This window comes from Rhinatrema bivittatum, chromosome 5 (assembly GCF_901001135.1).
Source record: "Rhinatrema bivittatum chromosome 5, aRhiBiv1.1, whole genome shotgun sequence".
In the NCBI taxonomy this organism is placed as follows: domain Eukaryota; kingdom Metazoa; phylum Chordata; class Amphibia; order Gymnophiona; family Rhinatrematidae; genus Rhinatrema; species Rhinatrema bivittatum.
This window is the reverse complement of record NC_042619.1, coordinates 310,473,757-310,497,964: the sequence shown is the minus strand read 5'-3', so window position 1 is coordinate 310,497,964 and position 24,208 is coordinate 310,473,757. Positions and strand designations below refer to the sequence as shown.

At 47.3% G+C, this 24,208-nt stretch overlaps 1 protein-coding gene across 6 annotated transcripts in view; it reads left to right on the top strand.

Annotated features, from left to right (window-relative positions):
• The window catches only part of CNNM4 (cyclin and CBS domain divalent metal cation transport mediator 4), a 164,298-nt gene that overhangs the window by 114,414 nt on the left and 25,676 nt on the right, over positions 1 to 24,208 (top strand). Inside the window, exons 6-8 of one of the 6 annotated variants that reach the window (XR_003857106.1) lie at positions 2,075 to 2,186; positions 13,646 to 13,803; positions 15,406 to 15,537. Coding sequence is in view for 3 of the 6 variants with exons in the window: in XM_029604310.1 (XP_029460170.1) it covers positions 2,075 to 2,209; positions 15,406 to 15,578 (308 nt within the window). In the remaining 3 variants the exon portion in view is untranslated. Of the gene's footprint in view, positions 1 to 2,074; positions 2,210 to 13,645; positions 13,804 to 15,405; positions 15,579 to 24,208 lie in introns of those variants that run through there. The other 5 variants (XR_003857108.1, XR_003857107.1, XM_029604310.1 and 2 more) reach the window with 5 other exon arrangements.

Below are 24,208 nucleotides of genomic sequence, written 5' to 3'. Positions count from 1 at the left end.
GGCTGTAGATATTGAAGAGGGTGGGGCTCACTCTTCGTTCCTGCCTGAAGTTGTCTGCAGATTATTTTTACCTTACAGCCACTGGATCGATATGCGGCTTTGATTGTATCAGGTCTTTCCCTCGTGATTCCAGTTTGCGGTGGTTTAAAATTGAGCTGAGAGGAGACAGAATCAAAATATTATTTTAAAGTGAATAAAACCTGCAGATTTTCTCCCAGAGGGAGGTGTCTTTCACATGCTTGTAATTATTGTCCATAAGATAAAATGGTCAGTGGTTTGGTGCTTAGTGAGGAACCCAGTCTGGCTTCTGTGCAGGCTTTTCATTAGCAATTACATTACCCTTTTGTTGAGGGCATTGTAGAACAGTTTGCTAATGTTGCTGTTGACACAGATCCCGCTGTGATTGTTTGGGCTAGTGGTATTCTTTGATTACGCTTTCCTGCAGGTTTAGTTTTTCTTGGCTAGGCTTTTCATCTTCCGTGAGATCTTCAGATTTGATCATTTTACAAAGGGGCTGGAGGTGCTTAGTCCTGATTTTTTACCATTCCTGTTTGCTAAATCAGGTTTGATTCCAAACTTTGTCCCATTTTCTCAGGGTCTAGCACCATCTTGTGGTGGTTTTAAGTTTCACATTTCCCTAAACTGGCCATTCTTACCCAAGTCACTGGCAGTCAGAGCTTGATATGGAAATGCATTCCTCCTGAGACATGACATAGAGACTTTAGCACATTGCTATGCTTGCTGCTCTGATTCTGGTCTGTATGGTTCTTTTGTCCTTTCTCCTCCAGCCAGTTCCTCTGTTCTCTCTCTCTCCCTCCCCTTTTCTTTTTCATTCAACCTTTTGCCACTTCACTCTCCTGCTGTTTTCCCCTCCTCACTCGCCTGTTTTCCAGCCAGTTGGTTAAATGTATGATTGGTAGAAATAAAGGTCAACGCACAAGTAGTAGGTGGTACATTTTTATTGGACTAATTTAATGCATTTGTGACTAACTTTCCTTCAGACTAGGGCAGTCACATTATTTTATTCACTATGGGATTGCAAATTATTAGTTGTTAAACGGTGGCATTAATAGTTTGGTAAATACTGAGATTGGTAGATTGGACAGTTAAGCATTGGAATTGGTTACATGAGATCGTTGGTTGGCAACTGAATCATGAAAATTATTGGTGGCTTTATTAAATGATAAACTAGTGGAATTGAATGTTTGATTGGTTATACATTTAATTTATGATTGATTGGTAGGACTGTGCAATTGTTTTTAAGCATTCAGACTGATAGTGAAATAGTGGGATTGGTTGATTGTGTTATATCTTACCTGGAGCACATTGGTGGAAAGGAAGTAAATTAAAAACAAAAAAACAGTGATATTTGTGGCTCACTCCCACTTTATTATTGGGTGGCTGGTTAAACTGAAGCTTGCTGATTGATTACACTGTGATACTGGAGGATGACTGGGGAAACAGTGAGTGAATTAGCTTGTTGGTTTCAAGTGTGAGATTGAGAGCCGGTTAAAGACTAATGTCCTTAACCTGCCAGATGATAGTCATAGTTCTTGGATTTGTCCTCAAGGCTATGATCAGTTCTGGTTTTCCAGGTAACCAAACTATTCAAATTAACCTAGTTCTTGGACCAAGTGTATACCAAATGAATATTCTTTATGGATATCCTGAAAACCCAAGCTTGTCTGTAGCCTTGGAGGACCAGGGTTGTGCACGTCAGCATTAGTATTACAAGAGTAAATAATGACTGAGTTAATGGTTAGTTAATATAGTAATTGCTGTCATTGATGAAAAGATAGCAGTGGTGTATAAGTGACTTTTCATTTTTCAAGATCTACTGGCCATCGATGCAGATATTCTTATATTAATTTTGATAAAGCTGTTAGTCTGCATCACTGGCTTTCACTTCCTTACCTATGAGGTCTTTACCTCACTCTAGAAAAGTTGGGTATATTTTTGGGTCATGGAAACAATAATACTGTCCCATGTAATCTAGTTGAATTTTCTGATCACATTCCTATTCCTTCCTCTCTTCGCTCATCTCTTTTTTTTTTTGTTTGTTCATTCTCCCCAGCGTTTCAATCTCTGCACAGGTGCCAGCCCACAAAAAGAAGTTCTTTTTTTGCCATGTTGACAGGTAAAACCAGTCCTGCATGGAGTGAACTACCAGCTCTCAATCAGCACAGGTCAGGAGTGTTTGCACAATTAGGTCAGCATTAGCTCATTAGTCTCCTCCTCTTGGGATGTGGGGTGGGAATTCATTGGCTTGGTCTCCTCTTCCTCTTGAGACAGCTACAACTGCTCCTAGGGACTGAATCCTTTTAGGGACTGTTTGTATTTTATCTGCCAGACTTTAGTCAAGTCCCTCACAGGATTTAATCAAACAGAGCCTTCTTCATGTTGCATTACATTGAAAAGTGCCTCCAGTATGGGACTTCCAATTTTCATATCTCACAACTTGCCATCTGAGCTGCATGGAACAATTAAAAAAAAAAAAAAAAATGACACACCAAGTATTTCATGGCTGTCATTCCACAGTGGCAATTGCAGGTCGCAAGAACCAGGCAGAATCCAAAAGAATAGAAACAGGGAGAAGCAGGGGCTTTCCCAGGTCTACATGGTTATTAATAATGGTTATGGACTTTTCCCTCCAGCAACTTGTCCAAACCCTTTTCAAATGCAGCTACACAAATAGTTTTCACCACCTCTGGGACTGGTTGGTTAAAGGGGAATGGGTACAGGGGTACAGAGCCTGTCCTGTCTTGGACTGGAGGGCTCTAGGGGATGGGCACAGGGATACAGTTGGTTCCATTCAGTGCATGTCAATAAAAATAGAATGTCCTTGCCAGTTTCCATTTGTACCAAGTGTTCATTTCCGTCTAGTTCTCATTGGACAAGTAATTCCAGTCAATACCAGTTAAGTTTCTCAACTGGAAGTATCAGGTGAAATGCCAGCGATTGAACGAGTCACCACCTTAGTGCTGTAACTAGTGCCATAGTGTAGCAGATACTGAGTAGTCATGGCAACTGCTGAGCTTCGCAGATACTGAGCCATTGCAATGACCTTGGGGAGTTATTACTCTGGTATCCCAGCAGATACCGAGTCTTCATGGCGGCCTCTGGAACTCACTGGCAGAGTACTACAGGAGGTACTGAGCCATCGTGGAGGTAACTGGGAGTCACTACCATATTAGTGTGGCAGCAGCTGACCCTTCTAACTCGATGGTCACTGACTTGTGAAGCCCTCTTTGTAAATATGCAATTCAAGTCAGCCCTGTCTCATGGGGGGCTGGGGGTCTTTTACCCGTTAAGGCTCAGCTGGTGAGCAGAGGCTCATGAACCTATTAAATGGGTCCTAGGATTCTGAAAAGGATGAATCTGGCAGAGACCAGAAGCTGATGTGAGAGGCGGTAGGGTCTTGGAGAGAGTTTAACTTAGAGAGAAAAGCAGGGACCGTGGGAGGCGTCACAGAACGACCACACACGGAAAGGAGGAAAGTGAAGAAGAGAGAGGCAGACAGTGGACAGAAAGAGCAGAGGAGAAAGGTAAGAAGTTAGTTCTAAAACATCCCTCCCATTTACTAAATTAGGAAAAATATTTTATTTCTGACTTTTCTAGAAATGCATATTCAAAGGGGAAAGATGATGTCCATGTCAGAGAAACATAAAAATCTGACGTTTCTTTTTAAGGGAAGGAAGGGGCTAATTTGCGAGTGTTTCTTCCGGGACAAGCAAGATGGTAGTCCTCACATGTGGGTGACGACATCTAGAACTTTGACTGGCACACTGAGCATGCCCAGCATGCCATAATCCCTGTGGCCACAGGGGTCTCCCTTCAGTCTCTTTTTTTTCCGCGCTGCAGTTTGCCTCGCGGGTTAGGAGCTCTGTGAGATTTCTCTCACCTTTTTTCTTCACGGAAAAACTTGTTTACTTCTCTAAAAAGTTGCCTAACAGGGGTCTCCCATCGCGCTCCGTTCCCTCCGACGCTCGGTGAGTACTTTTCCCGTGTCTCCGGTCGGTTCCTGCCACCTTACCATTTGGTTCCTGCAGGTCACCGACCATTTCACCATCCTATTTTCGGCATGGCGACCAGGTTCAGAAAGTGCCCAGAGTGTGTGTTTTGTGCCTGGGCTCATCGCACGATGTTCGCCGGTGTCCCGACTGCGCCCAAATGACTTCCAAAGGCAGACGTGCCCGTCTTGACAAGATGCAGACTCTCTCTTTAAATTAAAGTCAACTCCATTGACTTCTGCCCAGTCATCACCGGCGAGTAAACGTCCTTCCATCGACAAACCTCGCTGGGAGCAGCAGGGAGGCGGTGACCGTTTGTCACCGATGCCATCCAGGACATCTGTAGTGTCATCCTTTGTGCCAGGGAAAGACTGGACCAAGCACCGAGCGAAGCATCACCACCGGCATCAACGCGATTCCACGCCCGGTGCCAGCACTGACATCGAAGCGGCATCGATGGACATCGAGCCACCTTCAAAGAGAGCCCGGGGAGAGGAGCCCCCCATCCTCCTCTGCACCCGAGACCCCAAGGCGTTCCCCACTGACATTGGTGCCGGGTACTGAGCCTCCACAAATTCCTGTGGAAAGGCCAGTAATGCCTAGCCTGCCTCCCCCTGTAGCTGCGCTATCCACACCAACTTTCAGGGAGGAACTGGACATCCTTGTCCACTAGGCAGTCCTCGATGCCTTCCGAAACCTGCAACCGCCATTGATGCTGGCCCCCATACCGGCACCGACCCCAGAACCATCGATGTTTGCACCGTTGCTGGACCGACTTGATACCCTCTTCGGTGCTTTCCCGACTCAGCCCTTTCCATTGGCACCGAGTCGTCCATTGAGACCTCCGCAGCTCCCGATACTTATTCCGGGCTCCTCGGAGAAAGACGACACAACTTCTAGTCCAACTCCAGCTCCAAGTCCATTGATGCTGGAACCGCTTCCAGGTCTATCAGGGCTCTTGAGACGTATACGTCCTCCGTGCCTCTCGATGCCATTGATTCCATCGAAGCCTCCATTGATGCCGGTACACCCTCCATCGAGGCTTCCATCGATGCCTATGCGCCCTGGAATGTTGGACGTTCTCCCTCTTCAAGAACTCCCTATGACCCATGGGAAGATGTGGACACAGATACTTCTACATGAGAGGACTTGTTCTCAGAGCCTTCTCCAGAGGAAAGACAGCGGTCTCCTCCCGAAGACCTTTCTTTTGCTAATTTTATCAAGGAAATGTCCGAAACCATCCCCTTCAACCTAGTGACTGAAGAGGATATCCATCACAAGACCTTGGAGGTTCTGCAGTTTGTTGATGCTCCCAAGGAAATTATGGCCATTCCAGTACATTAAGTCCTGTTGGATCTCCTACACCACCTATGGGAGCATCCTAGTACTGTTCCATCAGTCAACAGGAAAACAAATGCAACATACTTAGTACAATATGCCCCAGGTTTTCAGAAACCACAACTGTCTCATCAGTCTGTTGTGGTGGAATCCGCACAGAAAAAAGCTAAACTGTTATGTCCGCATTCCTCAGCTCCCCCTGGTAAAGACCAGAGGTTCCTGGATGGACTGGATCAAAACATCTTCCAAGGCTCCATGTTGTTATCCTGCATAGCCACCTACCAACTGTATATGACCCAATACCAAAGAAATCTATGGAAACAAGTCCAAGATTTTGCGGTCTTCTTGCCTCAACAGCAGCAAGAAAGCCTGACTGCCATCATTCACAAGGGCTTCGAAGCAGGGAAGCATGAGGTAAGAGTGGCATATGACTCCTTCGAGACTGCTTCCCGGTTGTCAGCAACAGGAATCAGTGCTAGAAGATGGGCCTGGCTGTAAGCTTCTGATCTAAGACCTGAAGTCCAAGACAATCTTGCTGATCTCCCGTGCACTGGAGACAATCTCTTTGGAGAGAAAATACAGGATGCAGTGGCTCAATTGACGTAGGGTCTTCGTGGTGGTTCTTCAACTGTCTACAGTCACTACGGATGCTCCCTCCTCATCCCGCAAAAGCATGAGAAGAGGGATCCCAGAAGACCATTCTACCGCTCACGCAAATACTATCCTCCTGCATCTCGAGCAAGACCAGCCAAAGGGGACATACATGCCAGCCCAAAGCACCCAGAGCACAACCAGCCCCACAAGCTGGTCCAGCCTCCAGATTTTGATGCGCTTCCAGAGAACAGCGGCCACTCCTCACTGAACCCAAACCCAGAAATACCCGTTGGAGGCTGATTGCGCCGCTTCCAACACAACTGGTGCCTCATAACAGATCAATGGGTGATATCCATCATAGCCCAGGGATACCGTTTAAACTTCCTCACAGTACCCCTGAACTCTCCACCCAATCCTCTGTGGGCCCGAAAAGACCACACATTGCTTCTAGTGTTAGAACTTTCCACCCTTCTGCAAACCAGGGCTGTAGAAGCCGTGCCCCGGACACAGGGGGGCAGAGAGTTCTACTCACGCTATTTTCTGATTCCAAAAAAATTGGGCAGTCTCCGCCCCATCCTAGACCTCTGCAATCTCAACAAATTTCTTCAAAAAGAAAAATTCAGGATGGTGTCTCTAGGCACCATGCTTCCCCTACTACAACAAGGAGATTGGTTCTGTTCTCTGGACCTTCAGGACGCCTACGCACATATCGCCATATTCCCACATCACCGCAAATACCTGCGCTTCATAGTGGGTCACAAACATTTTCAATACCGAATTCTGCCATTCGAACTGACCTCAGCGCCTCGGGTGTTTACAAAATGCCTAGCAGTGGCTGCCGCACATCTATGCAGAAGCACTGTCCACATGTTTCCTTACCTGGACAACTGGATAAAGAGTTGTTCCAAGCAAGGAGCTCTCTAAAGCTCACTACGAATCTTCTACACTTGCTAGGATTTCTGATCAATTACCAGAAATCCCACTTGACTCCATTACATCTCCTTACCTTCATTGGAGCAGATTTGGACACCACAGTCGCAAAGGCCTTCCTGACCAATGACCACGCAGACATACTTTCCAAACTGTCTATATCTCTGCTTACATACAAAACAGCCTCAGCCCATCAATTCCTTGCGTTGCTGGGCCACATGGCTTCCATGGTCCACGTCACTCCTATGGCGAGGCTAGCCATGAGAATAACTCAATGGACTTTGAAGTCTCAGTTGGTCCAAACCACTCAACCTCTTTCATCCCTAATCCATGTAACCGACCAGCTCCATCTATCACTTCTCCGGTGGATAAACAGAGCCAACTTGAAGACAGGTCTACATTTCCAGCAACCAGTTCCTCAAGTGACCTTAACCACGGATGCATCCAACTTGGGTTGGGGAGCTCATGTGAACAACCTTCAAACTCAAGGTACTTGAACACAACTCAAAGCAAAGTTTCAAATCAACTTCCTAGAGCTTCGAGCCATATGTTATGCTCTATATGCATTCAAAGACTGCTTTTCACACAAGACTGTTCTCATACAGACAGACACATAGTTGCAATGTGGTACCTGAACAAACAGGGAGGTACCGGCTCTTATCTGCTCTGCCAGGAAGCTGCGCAGATCTGGGCCTGGACCCTTGCGCACTCCATGCATCTCCGGGCCACTTATCTGGCAGGCATACAGAACGTAGTAGCAGATCGCCTCAGTCGATGTTTCCATCCCCACATGTGGTCTCTGGATCCCTGTGTAGCGAGCAAGATCTTCCAACATTGGGGTCAACCAACCATCGTCCTCTTTCCATCCGAACTGAATCACAAAGCGGACAGATTCTGCTCCCTGCACAGGAAACAAAAGATGTTAACCATGGATGCCTTCGCTCGCCCCTGGAACACAGCCCTCCTATGCACGTATCCTCCAATACCACTAATAGCCAAAACTCTCATGAAGCTACAACAGGACAGGGGATCAGTGATACGCATAGCCCCGAACTGGCCTTGACAAGTATGGTTTCCCATGCTTCTTGACCTCTCTATCCAAGAACCCATTCACCTGGGCACAGTGCCCAGTCTCGTAACTCAAAATCATGGCATGTAACTCCACCTGAACCTTCAGACCCTATCCCTCACAGCCTGGATGTTGAAAGCCTGATCCTACAACTGCTCAATCTTTCAACTAGGGTTTCTCAAGTGCTTGTAGCTTCAAGAAAGCCTTCCACATGACTATCTCTGGCACCTTTCAGACTCTGGTCTCCAGACTTCCTCGGTACGGGTACACCTCAGTGCCATCTCAGTGTACCACAAGGGAGTAGGGGATGCCCCAATAACAGCGCAACCCCTTGTGAGTCGGTTTATGAGGGGCCTACTGCAACTTAAGCCCCCTCTACGGCCACCAGTTACTGAATGGGATCTAAACTTAGTACTTGCAAGACTCATGCGTTCCCCATTTGAGCCTTTGCACTCCTGCGATATTAAATTTCTTACATGGAAAGTTCTTTTCCTAGTAGCCATTACATCTGCTCGAAGGGTCAGTGAGTTACAAGCACTTGTCACATACTCACCCTATACAAGGTTCCTCCATGACCGAGTGGTCCTCCGTACTCACCCTAAATTCCTTCCCAAGGTGGTAACCGACTTTCACCTGAATCAATCTATAGTCTTGCCCACCTTTTTCCCAAGGCCTAATTCTCACCAGGGCAAGAGAGTTTTACACACCTTGGACTGTAAATGTGCACTTGCATTTTACCTAGACCGCACTGTAGTCCATAGGAGATCCACCCAACTCTTTGTTTCTTTCGATAAAAACAAACCGAGAGTTGCAGTGGGCAAACAAACTCTCTCCAACTGGCTAGCAGTCTGTATCGAATTCTGCTATGAGAAAGCAGGCCTTTCCCTTCAGGGATGAGTGAAGGCGCACTCAATAAGGGCCATGGCAACGTCAGTAGCAAACTATTGTTCAGTACCACTTGCTGAGATCTGTAAAGCTGCAACATGGAGCTCTCTCCACACATTTGCAGCACATTACTGCCTGAACAAGGAAGGAAGTCAAGACTCTGCCTTTGGCCAATCCGTCTTGAAGAACTTATTTCCAACTCCTTCCACGTCCACCTGCTGTGATTTTCAGGCTGCCTCATTTTTACCAACAGCACACCAGTTGTTGTGCCTATTGCACAAGCTGTACACTGTTACTACCTGTGGGAGGATTTCATCAGTTCCGGTTGTTGACCATATGCGACTGGAAGAAATGATTTAAAGCATTACCTTCTGAAGGAGTCTTTAATATGTTTAAATGGTATTTGAAGATAAGAAAGTTATTTAGAGACCTGGGAACTGAAAGGTTTCAGAAGCGTATATGTATGGTCGCCGTGTGGATTCATTGGTGAGCATAGATTTGGCGAAAACTATCCCTGAAGAAGCCCGTTGTTTACGGGTGAAACAAGGATCCCTTGTCGGATGAGTCCATTGGACAGTGCTGAGTCTACATGGAACACAGGCCTCCTATGAGGCCTGTTGCCTCATTAAAACAGTTGCCTCCTGAGGCAACTGTTTTAATGTATTCCGCCCCTGAGGCGACTGTTTATTGTATCCTGTCCCTGAGGCGTCTGTTCAGTTCCTTGTAAACCGGTGCGATATGTATGCTATACAGGAACATCGGTATATAAAAATTAAAAATAAATAAATAAACACATTTGGGACACTGGACATTGGAAGTGACCATTGAACGTGTTGATTTTTAAGAGATGGTATACCCAGTGATCCATAACATCTATAGCATTTTTGGGATGATGTGATTTTTTGTTTAAATTATTTAAGCTGTTTTGTATATGACATAGCTTATTGTTAAGCGATTGTTACTGTATTTTTGAATGGTATGTTTATGCACATTTTTTGATTAATGGGGGAATATGTAACTAAATATTTGTGGGCATTATACATTATGGGGTAGATTTTATAATTTTGCGCGAGCGCGTACTTTTGTTCGCGCACAAAAGTACGCTGGATTTTATAAGATACGCGAGTAGCCTATAAAATCCAGGGCTGGCGCGTGCAAGGGGATGCACATTTGTGCAACCTGTGCGCGCTGAGCCCAGCACGCGCGCGCTGCCTGTTCCCTCCAAGGCCGCTCCGATTTCGGAGCGGCCTCGGAGGGAACTTTCCTTCGCCCTCCTTCCACCTTCCCCTCCCTTCCCCTACCTAACCCACCCCCCCGGCCCTATCTAAATCCCCCCTTACCTTTATTGGCAGATTTACGCCTGCTAAAAGCAGACGTAAATCTGTGCGTGCCAGCGGGCTGCTGGCGCGCCATCACCCGACCCAGGGGCTGGTCCGGAGGCCTTGACCATGCCCCCGGGCCGGCGCCACGCCCCCACAACGCCGCGTCATTTAGGACACGCCCCCGACACGCCCCTTCTACAAAGCTCCGGCCGGATTTACGCGCGCAGGGCATCTAAAATCCGGCCCTATATGATGTGTTATTTTAATGGTTGTGATTGAATGGTGTGTATGTGGTGAGTGTGTGAGCTAGATAGTATTTATTGTCTAGTTAGTATTTTTATTGTATGGTCTCATGAATAAAAATGTTTGCACAGATTTATGATTGATGTGTTATAAGATTTGTGGGTTCTCTTATATGGTTGTTATTGTTATTGTATAGGTATAGGGAACCTATTGTACGATTTACCCTCAATGAGTATTACCAAACAAATATGAGTCAGCCTGTTGCTTGCTAATCCACCCACATGTGAGGACTACCATCCTGCTTGTCCCGGGAGAAATCAGAGTTGCTTACCTGTAACAGGTATTCTCTCAGGACAGCAGGATGTAGTCCTCTCGAAACCCACCCGCCACCTCGCGGAGTTGGGTCCAAAACAGTTTTATTATTTTATTTTTCGCTCATACCTTTTGCTACAAACGAGACTGAAGGGAGACCCCTGTGGCCACAGGGATTATGGCATACTGGGCATGCTCAGTGTGCCAGTCAAAGTTCTAGAAACTTTGACAAAAGTATTCTGTGACAGGGCTCCGTCTGATGACGTCACCCACATGTGAGGATTACATCCTTCTGTTATGGGAGAATACCTGTTACAGGTAAGCAACTCTGCTTTCTCTTTGAGATCACTGGGTGTGCTTGTGAGACACGAGCTCTGGTTTCAGCCCCTCCGTCCGTCCCCCCCTCTGCTCCCCTCTTCTCCCTTGGATCCGTTGCTGATCGTCAGGGGTCTTCCATCCAGGGTAGGGTGGCGTGTTGTGCTTGGACTCCTGAACTGGGTGCTGTTACGATGAAAGTAGTGCCCTCCAGTACGGAATGACCAGCTGGAGACTTCCAGGGATGAGAGTCTAACGATGTCCCGTCCCTTAACCTTCCAAAGGGGAGGAAGACAGCTTCCTACTGAGAGAGGATTGGTGTGGTAGACCAGTGTCAGAGGGTCTTTATCCAGGGTTACTGAGAGCATCATGGTGATCAGCAGGGCCTGAGGCCATCAACTTGACACTGGTCTCAGGTCTTGGCATGTGAAGCAATGGGTCCCTGCAGCACACGCGGTTCGACACAAGGGCAGTGCACTCTCAGCATGAGTAATTGTTCTCCATGGACATCGGCAAAGCCTAAAGGCAAGAGAAAAGAGGCCTCGGTCAGGGCTTATAATCAGTGTGGCTAACAGCAGGAGAGAGCTGTAAATAGAGGTTTCACAGGTGGCCCATCCTGCTACTGCTGAGGGGGGGTAGCAGCTTAGATTGGAAAAGGGTGGGCCCAGGAGGAGGGAGGCTGAAGGCACTGGGGAGATACCCACAGTACTGCAGCACGGGCTGCACAATCTGGATTTACTGTTTTGCATGGAATTGGCCACAGAGGAGAAAGCTTGGGCAAAGGGTGCAGACGGAGTTTCACTGTCCCCTAGCTGTGCTAATTTTCCTTTTTTTGTCCCCCTCTGCCTACCCTTCCTCCTTCTGACTCCCTGCTGTGTTTGGTGTGGTCAAACCACAATTCTGGGCCTGGTGGCAGGAGGAAACAGACATGGCATGAAGGACCGCTGCTCTTCCTCAGAGGGAGGGGGAAGGAGATGGGGGCAGAGGGTGAGGCAATTGAGGGGTGGGAGAGATGATTAGAAGGGTGAACATGGAGGAGAAGGCAGAGAGATTTGGGGATGGAAGGCGAGAGTGCCAGTCATGTGGGCAGAGAAGGAAATGGGGGCGAGGGGATAACTGAGAGAAGCCAGCGATGGGGCAGGAGAGGTTGGTGGTGCGAAGGTGGGATTAAGAAGGGAGAAGGCATAAGGGATGAGATGGTTGGGTGCTGAGGCTGCCTGAGGGGGTGAAACAGAGGGGAAGAGATGAGAGACTGGAGAGAGGAAAAACTGCAAGACAGAGAGAAGAAGAGCATCTGGGGGAAAAGAATAGTAGAGGTGCAGAGAAGAGCAAGAGAAGAGGCCCCTTTGGGAGGCAAAAAGTCAAGTTGTAGCGAGAGAGATGGTGTGGCAGGGGAGCGGGAAAAGGGAATGAAAAGTAACTAGTCTTCTACCAGGAGCCTGTTTTCTGGGACGCATGTGTGCGTGTCTGCAGTCTGTGCATATTTGTGGATCCCAGAATAACCCACGACGTCCCTGGCAGAATCCCCCTGATATGCTCTGAAAATTTGGTATAGTTAGGACAGCAAACACTAAGGTCTATTAGGGAGATAGACAGTGGGCTAAAATGAGGTCGTAGTAACTTTAAAAAAAAAATAAAAAAATCTAGATGCATACAGGTTGGAAAACTATTCCGTTTAATGTAAAAGTGTTTCAACATTTTAAATAATGCAAAGTTAATGCAACTGTGCCCCAGAGTTCACATAGAATATAATCCTGTGTCACCGCAGGAAACTTGCTGCTCTGGGTATGAAATTTAAATTTCCCTGCAGAACTGCATTCCCTGGGAGGCTGTGGGATGTGTCCTCCATGCCAGGAGGCTGGGATTTCCCTACAGATGCCACATGCTCTAAGAGCCTCTGGGATGTGTGCTGTACAATTCAGGAGGGTGTAGGATGTATCTTGACGGCTCTGTACGCTCCAGGACGCGGTGGGGTATGTTCTGCAGATCCTATACTTGCCAGGAGACTGCAGAGTCTGCATATTCGAGCAGGCTGGGAATTTCCCCTGTGGCCTTTGTTTTAGGAGGATATGGAAGGTGTTGTGGGGAGCCTGCACACTTCAGGAGGCAGTGGGATGTGTTCTGTCTGCTCCTGGAAGCTGTGGGACGTGTCCTGTATGTTCCAGCACACTATGGAATGTTTCAGGCATACACTGGGAAGCCCTGGGATGTGTCCTGTGGATCCTGAATGCTCCAAAGCACTGAGAGATTTCCTGCAGACCCTACACTTTTCAGGAGGCTGTGGGATATATCCTGCATGCTCTGGGAAGTTGTGGTATGCATCCCACGCACACTGGGGAAACTGGGGGGATGTGTCCATGCATGGAGAGGTTGTAGGATGTGTCTTGCAGGCACTGCACACAGCATCCCTGCCATTCTGTAGAGTCTGATATGGGAATATGCATATTCCTTACTCACTGCAACAAACAGCCGCACACCATACCTTCTGCAAGTATCCTGTATGTATGGTGCATTGGTGCAGTATGTGTGGGTCACTTGGAGAGATATGTGACTGTCTAATTCAATGGTGGTGGATAAGGATCGGTAAGGAAGCTGCTATCCCTGACCCAGCACGTTCCTTGCTGCAGGGCTCGGCTTTGCGTGTCCCTGGAATCGGGTGTTCACCGTGCTGTGAATAAGCCACTGTCCCTCATCCCAAAGCTGCAGTGCCACGCTGGGCTTTTCTGCTGACGCCAACCTTTCAGCCTGTGACTGGATGCTTCCCCACCAGGTCCTGTTGCTGTGTGTAAGTGAACTCCCCTGTACTCAGAAACTTAAAATATGTGGTCAGAGAAGGCCCATCCAGTCTAACCAATTTAAGATCTAGTGCCTTTCCAGAGACCCAAGTTGATTTCTGGCTTTCTTCTTACTTTGCACCTAAAGTGCTTATTCCATGCTGACTTGAATTCTGTTACTGTTTTTGCCTCTACTACCTTCCCTGTTCCATATCCATCACCACTCAGATTTGCTTGTACAGAAACTCACTTGGTTGTAAATAGTTCTCTGGGGGTTTCTCCTCCACCTCCCAGATGATCACCTGTCCCTTCAGGGCTCCCATCAGTCCCCTATGTCTCTGCTGGTTCCGCTTGTGCTTTTGAGTATGTGTGTCTTTGCGGTAATTGTGTGTGACTGAGTGGCGGAGAGCAGTGATTGCACGTGTGTTGGTGACTCTGTGCCCATATCTGTGATAGTTCTGGTGGCTGAGTGTGCAGAGCACGGACCGCTCACCTCCACATCTGGTCTTGCATTGATGACTGTGCATGTTTGTTACTGTGAGTACCCTGCATATGTGTGACTGAGTGGCTCTCTGGCTGAACACGTGCCTTACTGTGACTGTTCCTGTCTGACTGAGATGGTGCTGTTGGCGACCTGTTCCAGAGGGCATGCCTGTGACTGAGTGGGTGTGACAGTGCGATCCTGTGACTGTGACTATTGATGGGGATGACGGCATGTCCGTGTCTGAGCTTGGATGTTCATCCCTGCACTCATGGCTGTGACTGCAAGCACATGCTCGTTGTGACTGGGAGTGCATGCATCTGCATGATATTTGTAATGAAGTGTATAAAACAGTGCACAGTAAGATCAATAATAAAAGCCTTTTGCAGGGAACATTTCAAGTTACATACACGGAAACTGAGCTTTCAATATTCCCTCCCTGCCGACTGCAGACATTTTGTGCGCACAGAAAGGGGCATTGATGAAAGGCGAACTTAGCTAGCTAGTGCGTGCATGTATTCCGTGTGATCTGGCTAAAGCTATGTGCATGAGTCTGGTCGGAGAAATCAGCCCTAAATTGATCTGGGTAAAGTTACATGTGTAATTTTATCCAGATATTCAGCAGGAGATTTAGACGCGCAAGTCTCGCCAAATAGCCAGGGAAAAGTTACATATCTACGTTTGCCTCTCGTTGGCTTACTGAACTCAGCGTGTTTATATGTACAGTTATGAATGTGCCACAGTTTATCTAATTGAGAGTATGCACCAGCCTGCATAAGAAACTGTGTTTCTGTGTACCATGTTTTGTGTGCACACACGTGTTTACAGTTATGTGCATTAGAGAGAGCATGTAAGTGCCTGTTGTGCATCAGCATTTGTGTGTCTGTGTTTGGCTTGATGTACAGTCTCTCTGGAGTATCTGTGTGTCTGGCGATGTGTGTGGTGTTTGTATGAATCTGGGAGATTTATATTTGTGTGGGTAGTGGTATTTGGGTGTTTTTGCATTTGCTTTAGTGTACGAGTTTATCGGTTCTTTCTCTGTATCCACAAGACAATGTATCTCTGTGGCACATTAATCTCTCTGTGTAACGAGTGCTCATCATTGACCTCTTTGGCATCCATGTCTTTGCAGACCTGCGCCCGTCATCTCATGGAATTGGACTGAATCGGTCGACATCACTCAATTATCCTGAACATTCAGAGATAGGCCCCTCCATCAGCAGCAGCCAGTGTGGCTGTGCTGTGCCCCAACAGTACATCTCCGATTTTAGCGTCCGAGCGATCAGTGATCTACAGTTTGTCAAGGTGAGTCCCTCATGGAGAGTATCAGTCATCAGGAATCCTCCACCCCCAGCAGTCCCTACCAAGAATATTGGAGTCATCGGGACTCCCCTACCCCTAAGAGTCCCTACCAAGACACTGCCCCTTCTGTCTGGCTCCCTTTCTCCCAGTGACGCACACCTCCTCTGGGAGTCCCTATGTCCCACTGATATTGCCTCTCCTCTGCATCACAGGGACATTGCCACTTCCTCTCTACAAGTCTCTATATCATATCGTCCCTTGTCTTGGAGCACATATCCCCTCTCTCTCTCTCTCGTCCCACTCTTCACCTTTTTGTGTTTGAGATGGAAGACCTCTGTCATTGGAGCACTAAATCTCTATCCCTCTCCTGTGTACAAGACAAGACATACCTTCCCGTGTATAATATGGGAGAGCTCATATATCGGAGCACATGCTGTGTCTCTCTCTCTTGCTTTCCTGTTTGTGAGACATGAATCTCCAAGTTACAAAACATACACATTTTTTCTCTCTCTGTTCCCTTTCTTTTATGAGACAGGGAGACTCTGTCAGCACATACACTGTCTTGTGTATATATATGAAAGCAGTAGTGGAAAAAAGAATAGTACAATACCTTGAAGCCAGTGTAAAGCATCCTAGGTAGCACTGTGCCTCAGGGTAAGATCTTACTAAACCAGCCTGATTGCATTCTTTGAAATGGCAGTAGTCGGTCAGAGGGCTGCAGCAGCTGTGGCCCTTGTGGATTTCAGTAAGTCCTTTAACCTTATTTCACACACAAGTCCAGTGAGCACACAAGCCATTGTGGGAGCAGGAGCAGAAATTACAAGCGGAGAAGTTACTTGAGCTGGTTAGTTGGACTGGTAGTCTGTGATGAAGGGAAGGTGACTAGCAGGGTGTGACAAGGATCAGTGCTAGGTCCAGTTTTCTTTGATTGTCTTGATCAAGTTACAGTGGGGAAAGGTTAGTAGAAAGTGGCTAACTGCAGATGATATGAAAATCTGCAAAAGAATAGACATGCCAGGAGGATAGAGAAGATGAAAAACAACTTTCAACAATTGGAAAACCATATATCCTACTCTTTGCGTTTTAAACAGAAACATTTATCCTACCAATTGCAGACTGGGTGGAGAATTTTTGTTGCTGTGATAAATAAGCTCATTAGCTGTGATCAGGGGCAGATTGCAGGAAAATATCAGCCTAGGGAACTTTTTTCAAAACTGGCCCACTGGGTATCTGAATCCCTTATAGACTTTCCTTGCAGTGCATATTTCAGTAGCTGACCCTTTTAGAAAGACATCATGTGACCTGGAGCCTGGCAGAACTGAGCCAAAATACAATTTTACATTTTTCCTAAATAAGAAGTAGAGGACACCCTTGAACAGGGTGGAGCAAACAGAGCTGTAGTCCTCCTTCCATCCATTCAATTGGTTGGGTCCCCCCCGTAAGTTTGGTTACATCTCTTATATATAAATAGATATCCTAGTAGAGTCTCTTGTCAATCAATCAGCTCTTGAATCAATCGCCAATCAATGTCAGGCGCACAAACACGTGCTCAGTTACGCAGACATATTTTCAGATTGAGGAAACTTTATTGGCACATACACAGACACCCATACACTGAGAGCAAGAAAGAGAGTGTGCATCTTTGTCTCGGAGAGACACACATGCACTCACACAGTCTCTCTTTCCGGCATATACACACTCTGCTGTTGTGGTACTGCTCCTCATGTGCTCACACACGGGCCGATACAGAAAACCTCGCGGGAGAGCCAGCGAGCGCCCGCTCTCCCAACACGTGCCCAGGCCACTCTCCTGGGCGCGACTCAGGAAGCCAAGGTATGCAAATTAGGGCCTGCGGTAAACAGGAGGCGCTAGGGACACTAGCGCGTCCCTAGCGCCTCCTTTTTTGACAGAAGCGGCGGCTGTCAGCGGGTTTGACAGCTGATGCTTAATTTTACCGGCGTCTGTTGTCGAACCCACTGACAGCCACGGGTTCGGAAAACGGACGCCAGCAAAATTGCTTTTCTGTACACTTTCCCTGTGCCGGCCAAAATTAACTTCTGCCTTTGGGTGGCTTCGCTGCATATTTTACTTTCTGTATCGTGCGGGAATAACTAATAGGCCCATCAACATGCATTTGCATGATGCCGGCGCTATTAGTTTCGGGGGGGGGGGGGGTTTGGCTGTGCGTTTTCCACGTGCTATTATCCCTTACTGCTGCGAGGAAAATACAAGAGCAGCACTAAGGCGGAGGGTCTCGGGGGAGGCTCCTGCTCTCCGAGAAATGTCACATGGCTGCTGTTGGTCGGCACGATTCTGTATTAGGCATGTGGCCGCGGCAATCAACACCTATCACGTGATTGGGGTGACCGGCCCACCGGGGCATGCCCGAATCCCTGATATATAGGCCAAGTCCGCCCCTGGGTGTGATCTATGAACTTATCAAAGAAGTTGAGAGAAGACAGTCCATCAGGTTCAATTTTCTTCTGGTTGTCTGACAGCTCTCTCTATACAGTATTATAGCGAAAAGTGAAAAACCAATTCTGCAGCGGTGAAAACAATTCCTTCCTGACCCCAAAAAGCGAAGGTTGGTTCAAACCTGCCACAGATTAGCACTTTTCCCTCCTGTGTAGCTACTTCGCCCAAATATCCACCAATATCTTTCTCCCAAAACTTCTCCAATTAACTTTTGTTTTGATGTAGTGTTATAGTCATAACTACTGCTGCTGGCAAAATGTTCCATAATTTCACCTATTGCTGAGTAAAAAAGTCCCTATGAAGGAGGTGAAATCTATTGCCCTTTAAGGAGGACCCCCCCTTTTTTTATTTGTAGCTTGTTCAGTAAAATGATTCCTATCGGGTTCTGTGATTATATTTGTGTAGTGTAATTAAATCTCCTTTCTGGTGTCAGTGAGCCCAGCATATGGAAGCCTCTTTTTCCCTCTTAGTAGTTCAGAGGCCCTTCTTCATACCTCTTCTAATATTTGGAGATCCTTTTTGGGGGTGGTTGCTCAAAACTGAACAGCCCACCCCTGTACTCCAAATGTGGTCTGACAAATGCCTTATACAGGGGTAGGATGCTAGCCTCACTCTTTGCCTCTACCCTTTATTTAATGTACCCCACATGTGCCCTGCTCCTGCTGCCTGGCCTTACACACTCATTCCCAGTGTGTTATCATCTAAGACACCCAGCTCTTCCCCTGCTTAGTGTTAGCAAATAATGCCCCATTCAGAGCTTATTGAATCTGCCTGGTCTTGTGCCCCGAATGCATTACCCTACACAACTACATTAAGTATCTGACAGTTTTTAGCTCATTAGCCTTATCTGTTTGAGTCCTGCTGTGTATTTACAATGTAATGGTTTACTGTCATCTACAAAAATGGCAATATTGCCGTTTATTTATTTATTTATTTAATTTTATATACCGGCAACCGTTTGCACATCGTGCCGGTTTACAGATAACTTACAACAAGGATATATAGGCAAAGCCTTTACAAGAAACAGTGTAAAACATAAGCTCAAAAAACGGAGCAAATAACTAGATAACTTGTGGAAGGAGGGGGTGGGGTGATCAAGACAGAGGAGGGGGCAGGGGAGGGTGAAACTGGTACATAAGGAAAAAATATGTACAAGGGTCGAGTGATTATTGATATATACATATGTTATATACAAAATTGTTTAAGCGCGTAGAGGCTCAGTACTTGAGGTGAGGAGGTGTGTACGGTTGCGTTAAGTGACAAAAATTATGTGCTGGAGGTTAGGTGTGGGGTTTGTATTTCCTTAGAGCAGTGGTTCTCAACCCTGCCCTGGGGACCCCACCAGCCAGTCGGGTTTTCAATATATCCACAATGAATATGCATGAGAGAACATTTGCATGCACTGCCTCCATAACATGCAAATTTTCTCTCATGCATATTCATTGTGGATATCCTGAAAACCCGACTGGCTGGGGGGGTCCCCAGGACAGGGTTGAGAACCACTGCCTTAGAGGGTGTGGGTGTAGGTCCTGTGGAGGGGGTGTTAGTACAAGAGGGTGGTAGGGTTAGGGTGTTGGTAGGTGATGATGATGATTGGGGGTATGCTTGGAGGAAGAGCCAGGTTTTGAGTTTCTTTTTGAAGGTGGGTGTGGAGGTTTCAGAGCGTAAGTCAAGAGGCATGGAGTTCCAAAGGGAAGGGCCTGCGAGGGAAAGGGCCCTATTGGTGGTGGAGATGAGTCTAGTGGATTTTATGGAGGGAGGAATGAGAGTTCCACGGAGAGAGGAGCGGGTGGGTCTTGTGGAGGTACGAGGGAGGAAGGGTGGGTTTAGCCAGTTGTAGTGTTCGTTGATTATGCTTTTGTGGATGAGGGTAAGGGTCTTGTATAAAATTCGTGAGTGGATAGGAAGCCAGTGGAGATTAAAGAGGGTAGGGGTGATGTGGTCTTTCTTTTTGGCATTGGTGAGGATGTGTGCAGTAGCGTTTTGAAGGAGTTGTAGAGGTTTGATGTAGGAAGCAGGGAGTCCCAGTAGGAGAGCGTTACAGTAATCAATTTTTGAAAAGATTATGGATTGGAGTACAGTACGGAAATCAGAGAAGTAGAGGAGGGGTTTGAGTTTTTTGAGAGTTTGTAGTTTGAAGTAGCAGCTGCTAATGATAGATTTGATATATGGTTTGAAAGTTAGTTGGTTGTCAAGTATGACACCTAGGTTTCTTGTGTCAGAGAGAAAGTTAGAGGGTTGGAGGGTGGGGGGGGGGAGGGTGTGGGTGCATGTCTAGAGGAGATGAGGAGGAGTTCAGTTTTTTGCGGGTTAAGAGCTAGGTGCATGTCAGTGAGGAGTTGGTTTATGGAAGCGAGAATGGTGTTCCATTTTTGGAGAGCAGTGAGAACAGAATTTGTGAAAGGAATGAGGATTTGCACATCATCTGCGTAGATGAAGTGTGTAATCCCAAAGTTGGAGAGGAGGTTTGTAAGGGGGAGCATGTAAATGTTAAACAAGGTGGAAGAGAGGGAGGATCCTTGGGGGACGCCACAGTCAAGATTAATAGGGGGAAACGTGAAATTGTTGGTGAGGACTGTGTAGGTACGGTTTTGGAGGAAGGATTTTATCCAGGAGAGGGCAATACCTGAGATTCCTATGCTGATGAGAGTGTTGATGAGGATGTTGTGATCTACAGTGTCGAAAGCGGCGGAGATATCCAGCATGGCGATGAGATAGGAGTTGCCAGCGTCCATACCTTTGATGATGGTGTCTGTGAGGGAGAGGAGTAGGGATTTGGTGCTGAGGTGCTTTCGGAAACCATATTGTGTGGGTGGGAGTATGTTGGATTGTTCTAGGTAGTTGGAGAGGCGGGAGTTTACTAGTTTCTCAATGATTTTGGAGAGGAAAGGGAGGTTGGAGATGGGACGGAGATTGGAAAGGTTGGAGGGGTCAAGGGAGGGTTTTTTTAAGATGGGTTTGACCACGGCTTGTTTCAGGGAGATAGGTACTAGGCCGTGTTCCAGGGAGCAGTTAACGATTTTGGAGAGTGAAGTGGCTATGGTTTTGGGGATAGCGAGGAGTAGTTTGGTAGGGATAGTTTCTGAGGGGTGGGAGGAGGGTCTCATCTTTTTTAAAATGTTTTCTATTTCTAGAGATGAGGAAGGTTCAAAAAATGAGAGGATAGTGAGTGTCTGTGGGGTGGGGGGGTGATGCAATTAGTGATGGGGGAATTTTTGGTATTCGGGGTAAATTTGGTGGTGATGTTGGATATTTTGTTCTTAAAGAACATGGCAATTTCATTGCATCGGGTTTGTGTGGAGGGGATTTGGGATGTAGGCACGTTGGATTTGGTAAGATTTGAGACTAGAGTGAATAGTGCTTTAGGGTTGAATTGGAGGTGATGAATTTTCTTGGCATAGTATTCTTTTTTTGTTGTTTGAATGGCGTTTCTGTAAGCATGCATGAGTTGGTAGTAGGTGGTTTTTGTGGCAGTAGAGGGATGTTTGCGCCAGTGTCTTTCTGCTGCTCTAAGCTGGGTTTTTTGGGTTTTGAGTGTCTGGGAGTACCAGGGTTTTTTGGAAGATTTGGTTTGTGTGATTGTTTTGTGAATGATTGGGCATAAATTCTTCTAGATCATTGATATAAATATTTTTTTAAATAAATCGTCAAAAAATACAAGTAACCAGAAACAAAAGTCTAAACAAAGAGACATGCTTCCAAAAGAGCCTTGACAAAACAGCTTTTATACAGGCCGTTGCAATATCGTGAGCTGAGCCTAGTGCACAGGTTAATAAGTGCTTGGACGTGCATCCATAACCCTCGATGCAATAAGGGGATCAGCGCGTAGATAATAGTGCTCATCACATGTAAATTCCATTTTCCTAGCGTGTAGCCAGATGGACTCAGGACCAGTGGGTTATGTGCGCCTCTGCTAGCAGATGGGAGACTGAGTCAAAGCTGTCGTCACCCTAGATATCCCCTGTCGAGACCTCAGCTCCCCAGTATCTCTCCGTCTCCCTAGCAGATGTGGACACTATCCCCTCACTAGCACAGAGCTAGCAGAATTACAAAAAAAAAAAAAAAAGCATTTACCTTAAGAAGATTTAGCCCCGATCTCCTGCGGTAATATCTAAGGGTCCCTCCCCCTGTCGAGAATACCTGAGGCAATTTCCAATCCTTCAGAGGTGCCTTGGTCCGGTAGCCGACTCCCGGCATGGACTTAGCTGCTGCAGCGGGTGCAAAGCCGAGCATGGCAGTGAAGGCCAAAGCCCTTTTCCCCCCATAGCTGGAGACCGTCTCTGCACTTGGCCGGTAAGCACTGAGACCAGGTAAATTTTAAAAAGAAATCCAGAGAAGAAGAAGGGCTCCGGCAAGTCTTCTCTGGTCTCCTTGCTCGGCACGCCATACCGACTTCGTCCCGATCCAAGCGAGGAAAAAGTGGGGGCTCCAAATGGGTTGAGCAGCCTCCGATGGGCTAGGCCCTGTTTTTGGCTTGGTCAGCCACTTGGTGACACCATCTTGCATGCGGTGGGCTCCGGCGCCATCTCCCCCCCCCCCTCCCCCCCTCCTCCCCCCTTCGGCTGTTGGTACGCGTGGGGCAAGCCGGCCTCTTGGGTGCTCAACAGGCGCTTTTACAAGCGCACATCCACACGCATAACTACGCGCACAGCCGCACACACACATACCTAGGCGCACTACCTGTGTGCGCCGGTACCAAATACTCAGAGGCGATGGCCCCGGCGGCAAAGAAGCCCATACGACACTCCCTTTGCGCAGCCTGACACATCAGAGCAGCACAGCTCGACCTGGAGTCCTGCCTGTGTCAACACTGTGAGGAAGCCCAGGGAAGACTAGATTCTCAAAAGTTTTCCAAGTCTGGTCCATCCCAGTCAGAGGACAGGTCGGCAAATTAACCTCATAGTTTTCTTTCTTTTGTACATATGTATATAATTGCAAACTTTGTTTATAATTTTATTGCAAAACTTCCCATGTTATTGTTCCCCCTCTCGTTAATGCCTTGTTATCATGTTTTTACTGTTCAATGTAAAGCGCCATGCCGTGCGTTTGTTTTTGCGTTACAATGTGAACCGATATGATATCCTTGATGAATGTCGGTATATAAAAATTTTAAATAAATAAATAAATAAATGACCTTATCTGACAGCTCCCCGGAGGTGAGCAATTCCAGGATAGCGTTCTCACCGTGAGAAGGCTCTTCAGTAAACCTACTCTGGTTCCCCAAGGGATAAACATGGACCCAGGGTCTTTCTCTTGGTTGGAATTTTCCAGGGACTACAAGCCTTTGCTCAGGCACAGTCAGCCCTGGTCACAACCTGGGGTGGAACCCCAGCCAGAGGCACCTGATGCCCCCCGGACCTCGAGACATGCCTCACCTCAGACACCACAGATGACTATGAGGGCTCACTGAAGGAAGAGGAAATCCCTCCAGGCCTGGAATCATACAGAACCATGTTTCACTTCTTCCACAGGGATGAATTACCAGCCCTTGTCTCCTTGACTCTGAAGACTCTGGGGATCCCAGGCATGGACCCTATGGCGGAACCAAAGAAGAACCCCATCTTGTGTCCCTTTGTAAGGCCTCTTGCTATTTACCGATGCTGGAAGCCATCCAGGATCTGATTGGCTTGGAATGGGATGCCCTGGAGGTGAGCTTTAAAGCCTTGGAATCCTTGTATCGTCTGGAACCCGCGGCCAAGGAACACCTGTATTTCCCGAAAGTGGACGCCATGGTCTGTGCTGTCTCGAAGCGAACGACCATTCCCAATGAGGGAGGGGCAACATTGAAGGATACTCAAGATAGACGATTAGAATCCATCCTTAAGCACGCATTCAACGCGACAGCAATGACACTGCACATTGCTTCCTGCTGCGCTCTAGTGGCTTGCTCCTGCCTGCTTCTCTCTCTTTCTCGAGTGAGAAAGAGAGAGAGACACACAGATAGTTTCGGAGCTTACGCCGGAGAGGCAGTCGAGCCTTCCGCGCAACCTTCCTGGCAGATGCAAGCTCAGACCTAGTGTGTACCTCAGCCAGAGGAGTAGCCTCAGTCATGGCGGCCAGAAGGCAATTATGGTTGTGCAACTGGTCAGCAGATGCGACCTCTAAGGCGAACCTCCACAAGAATGCCCTTTAAGGGATCTCTTCTATTTGGAAGTGAA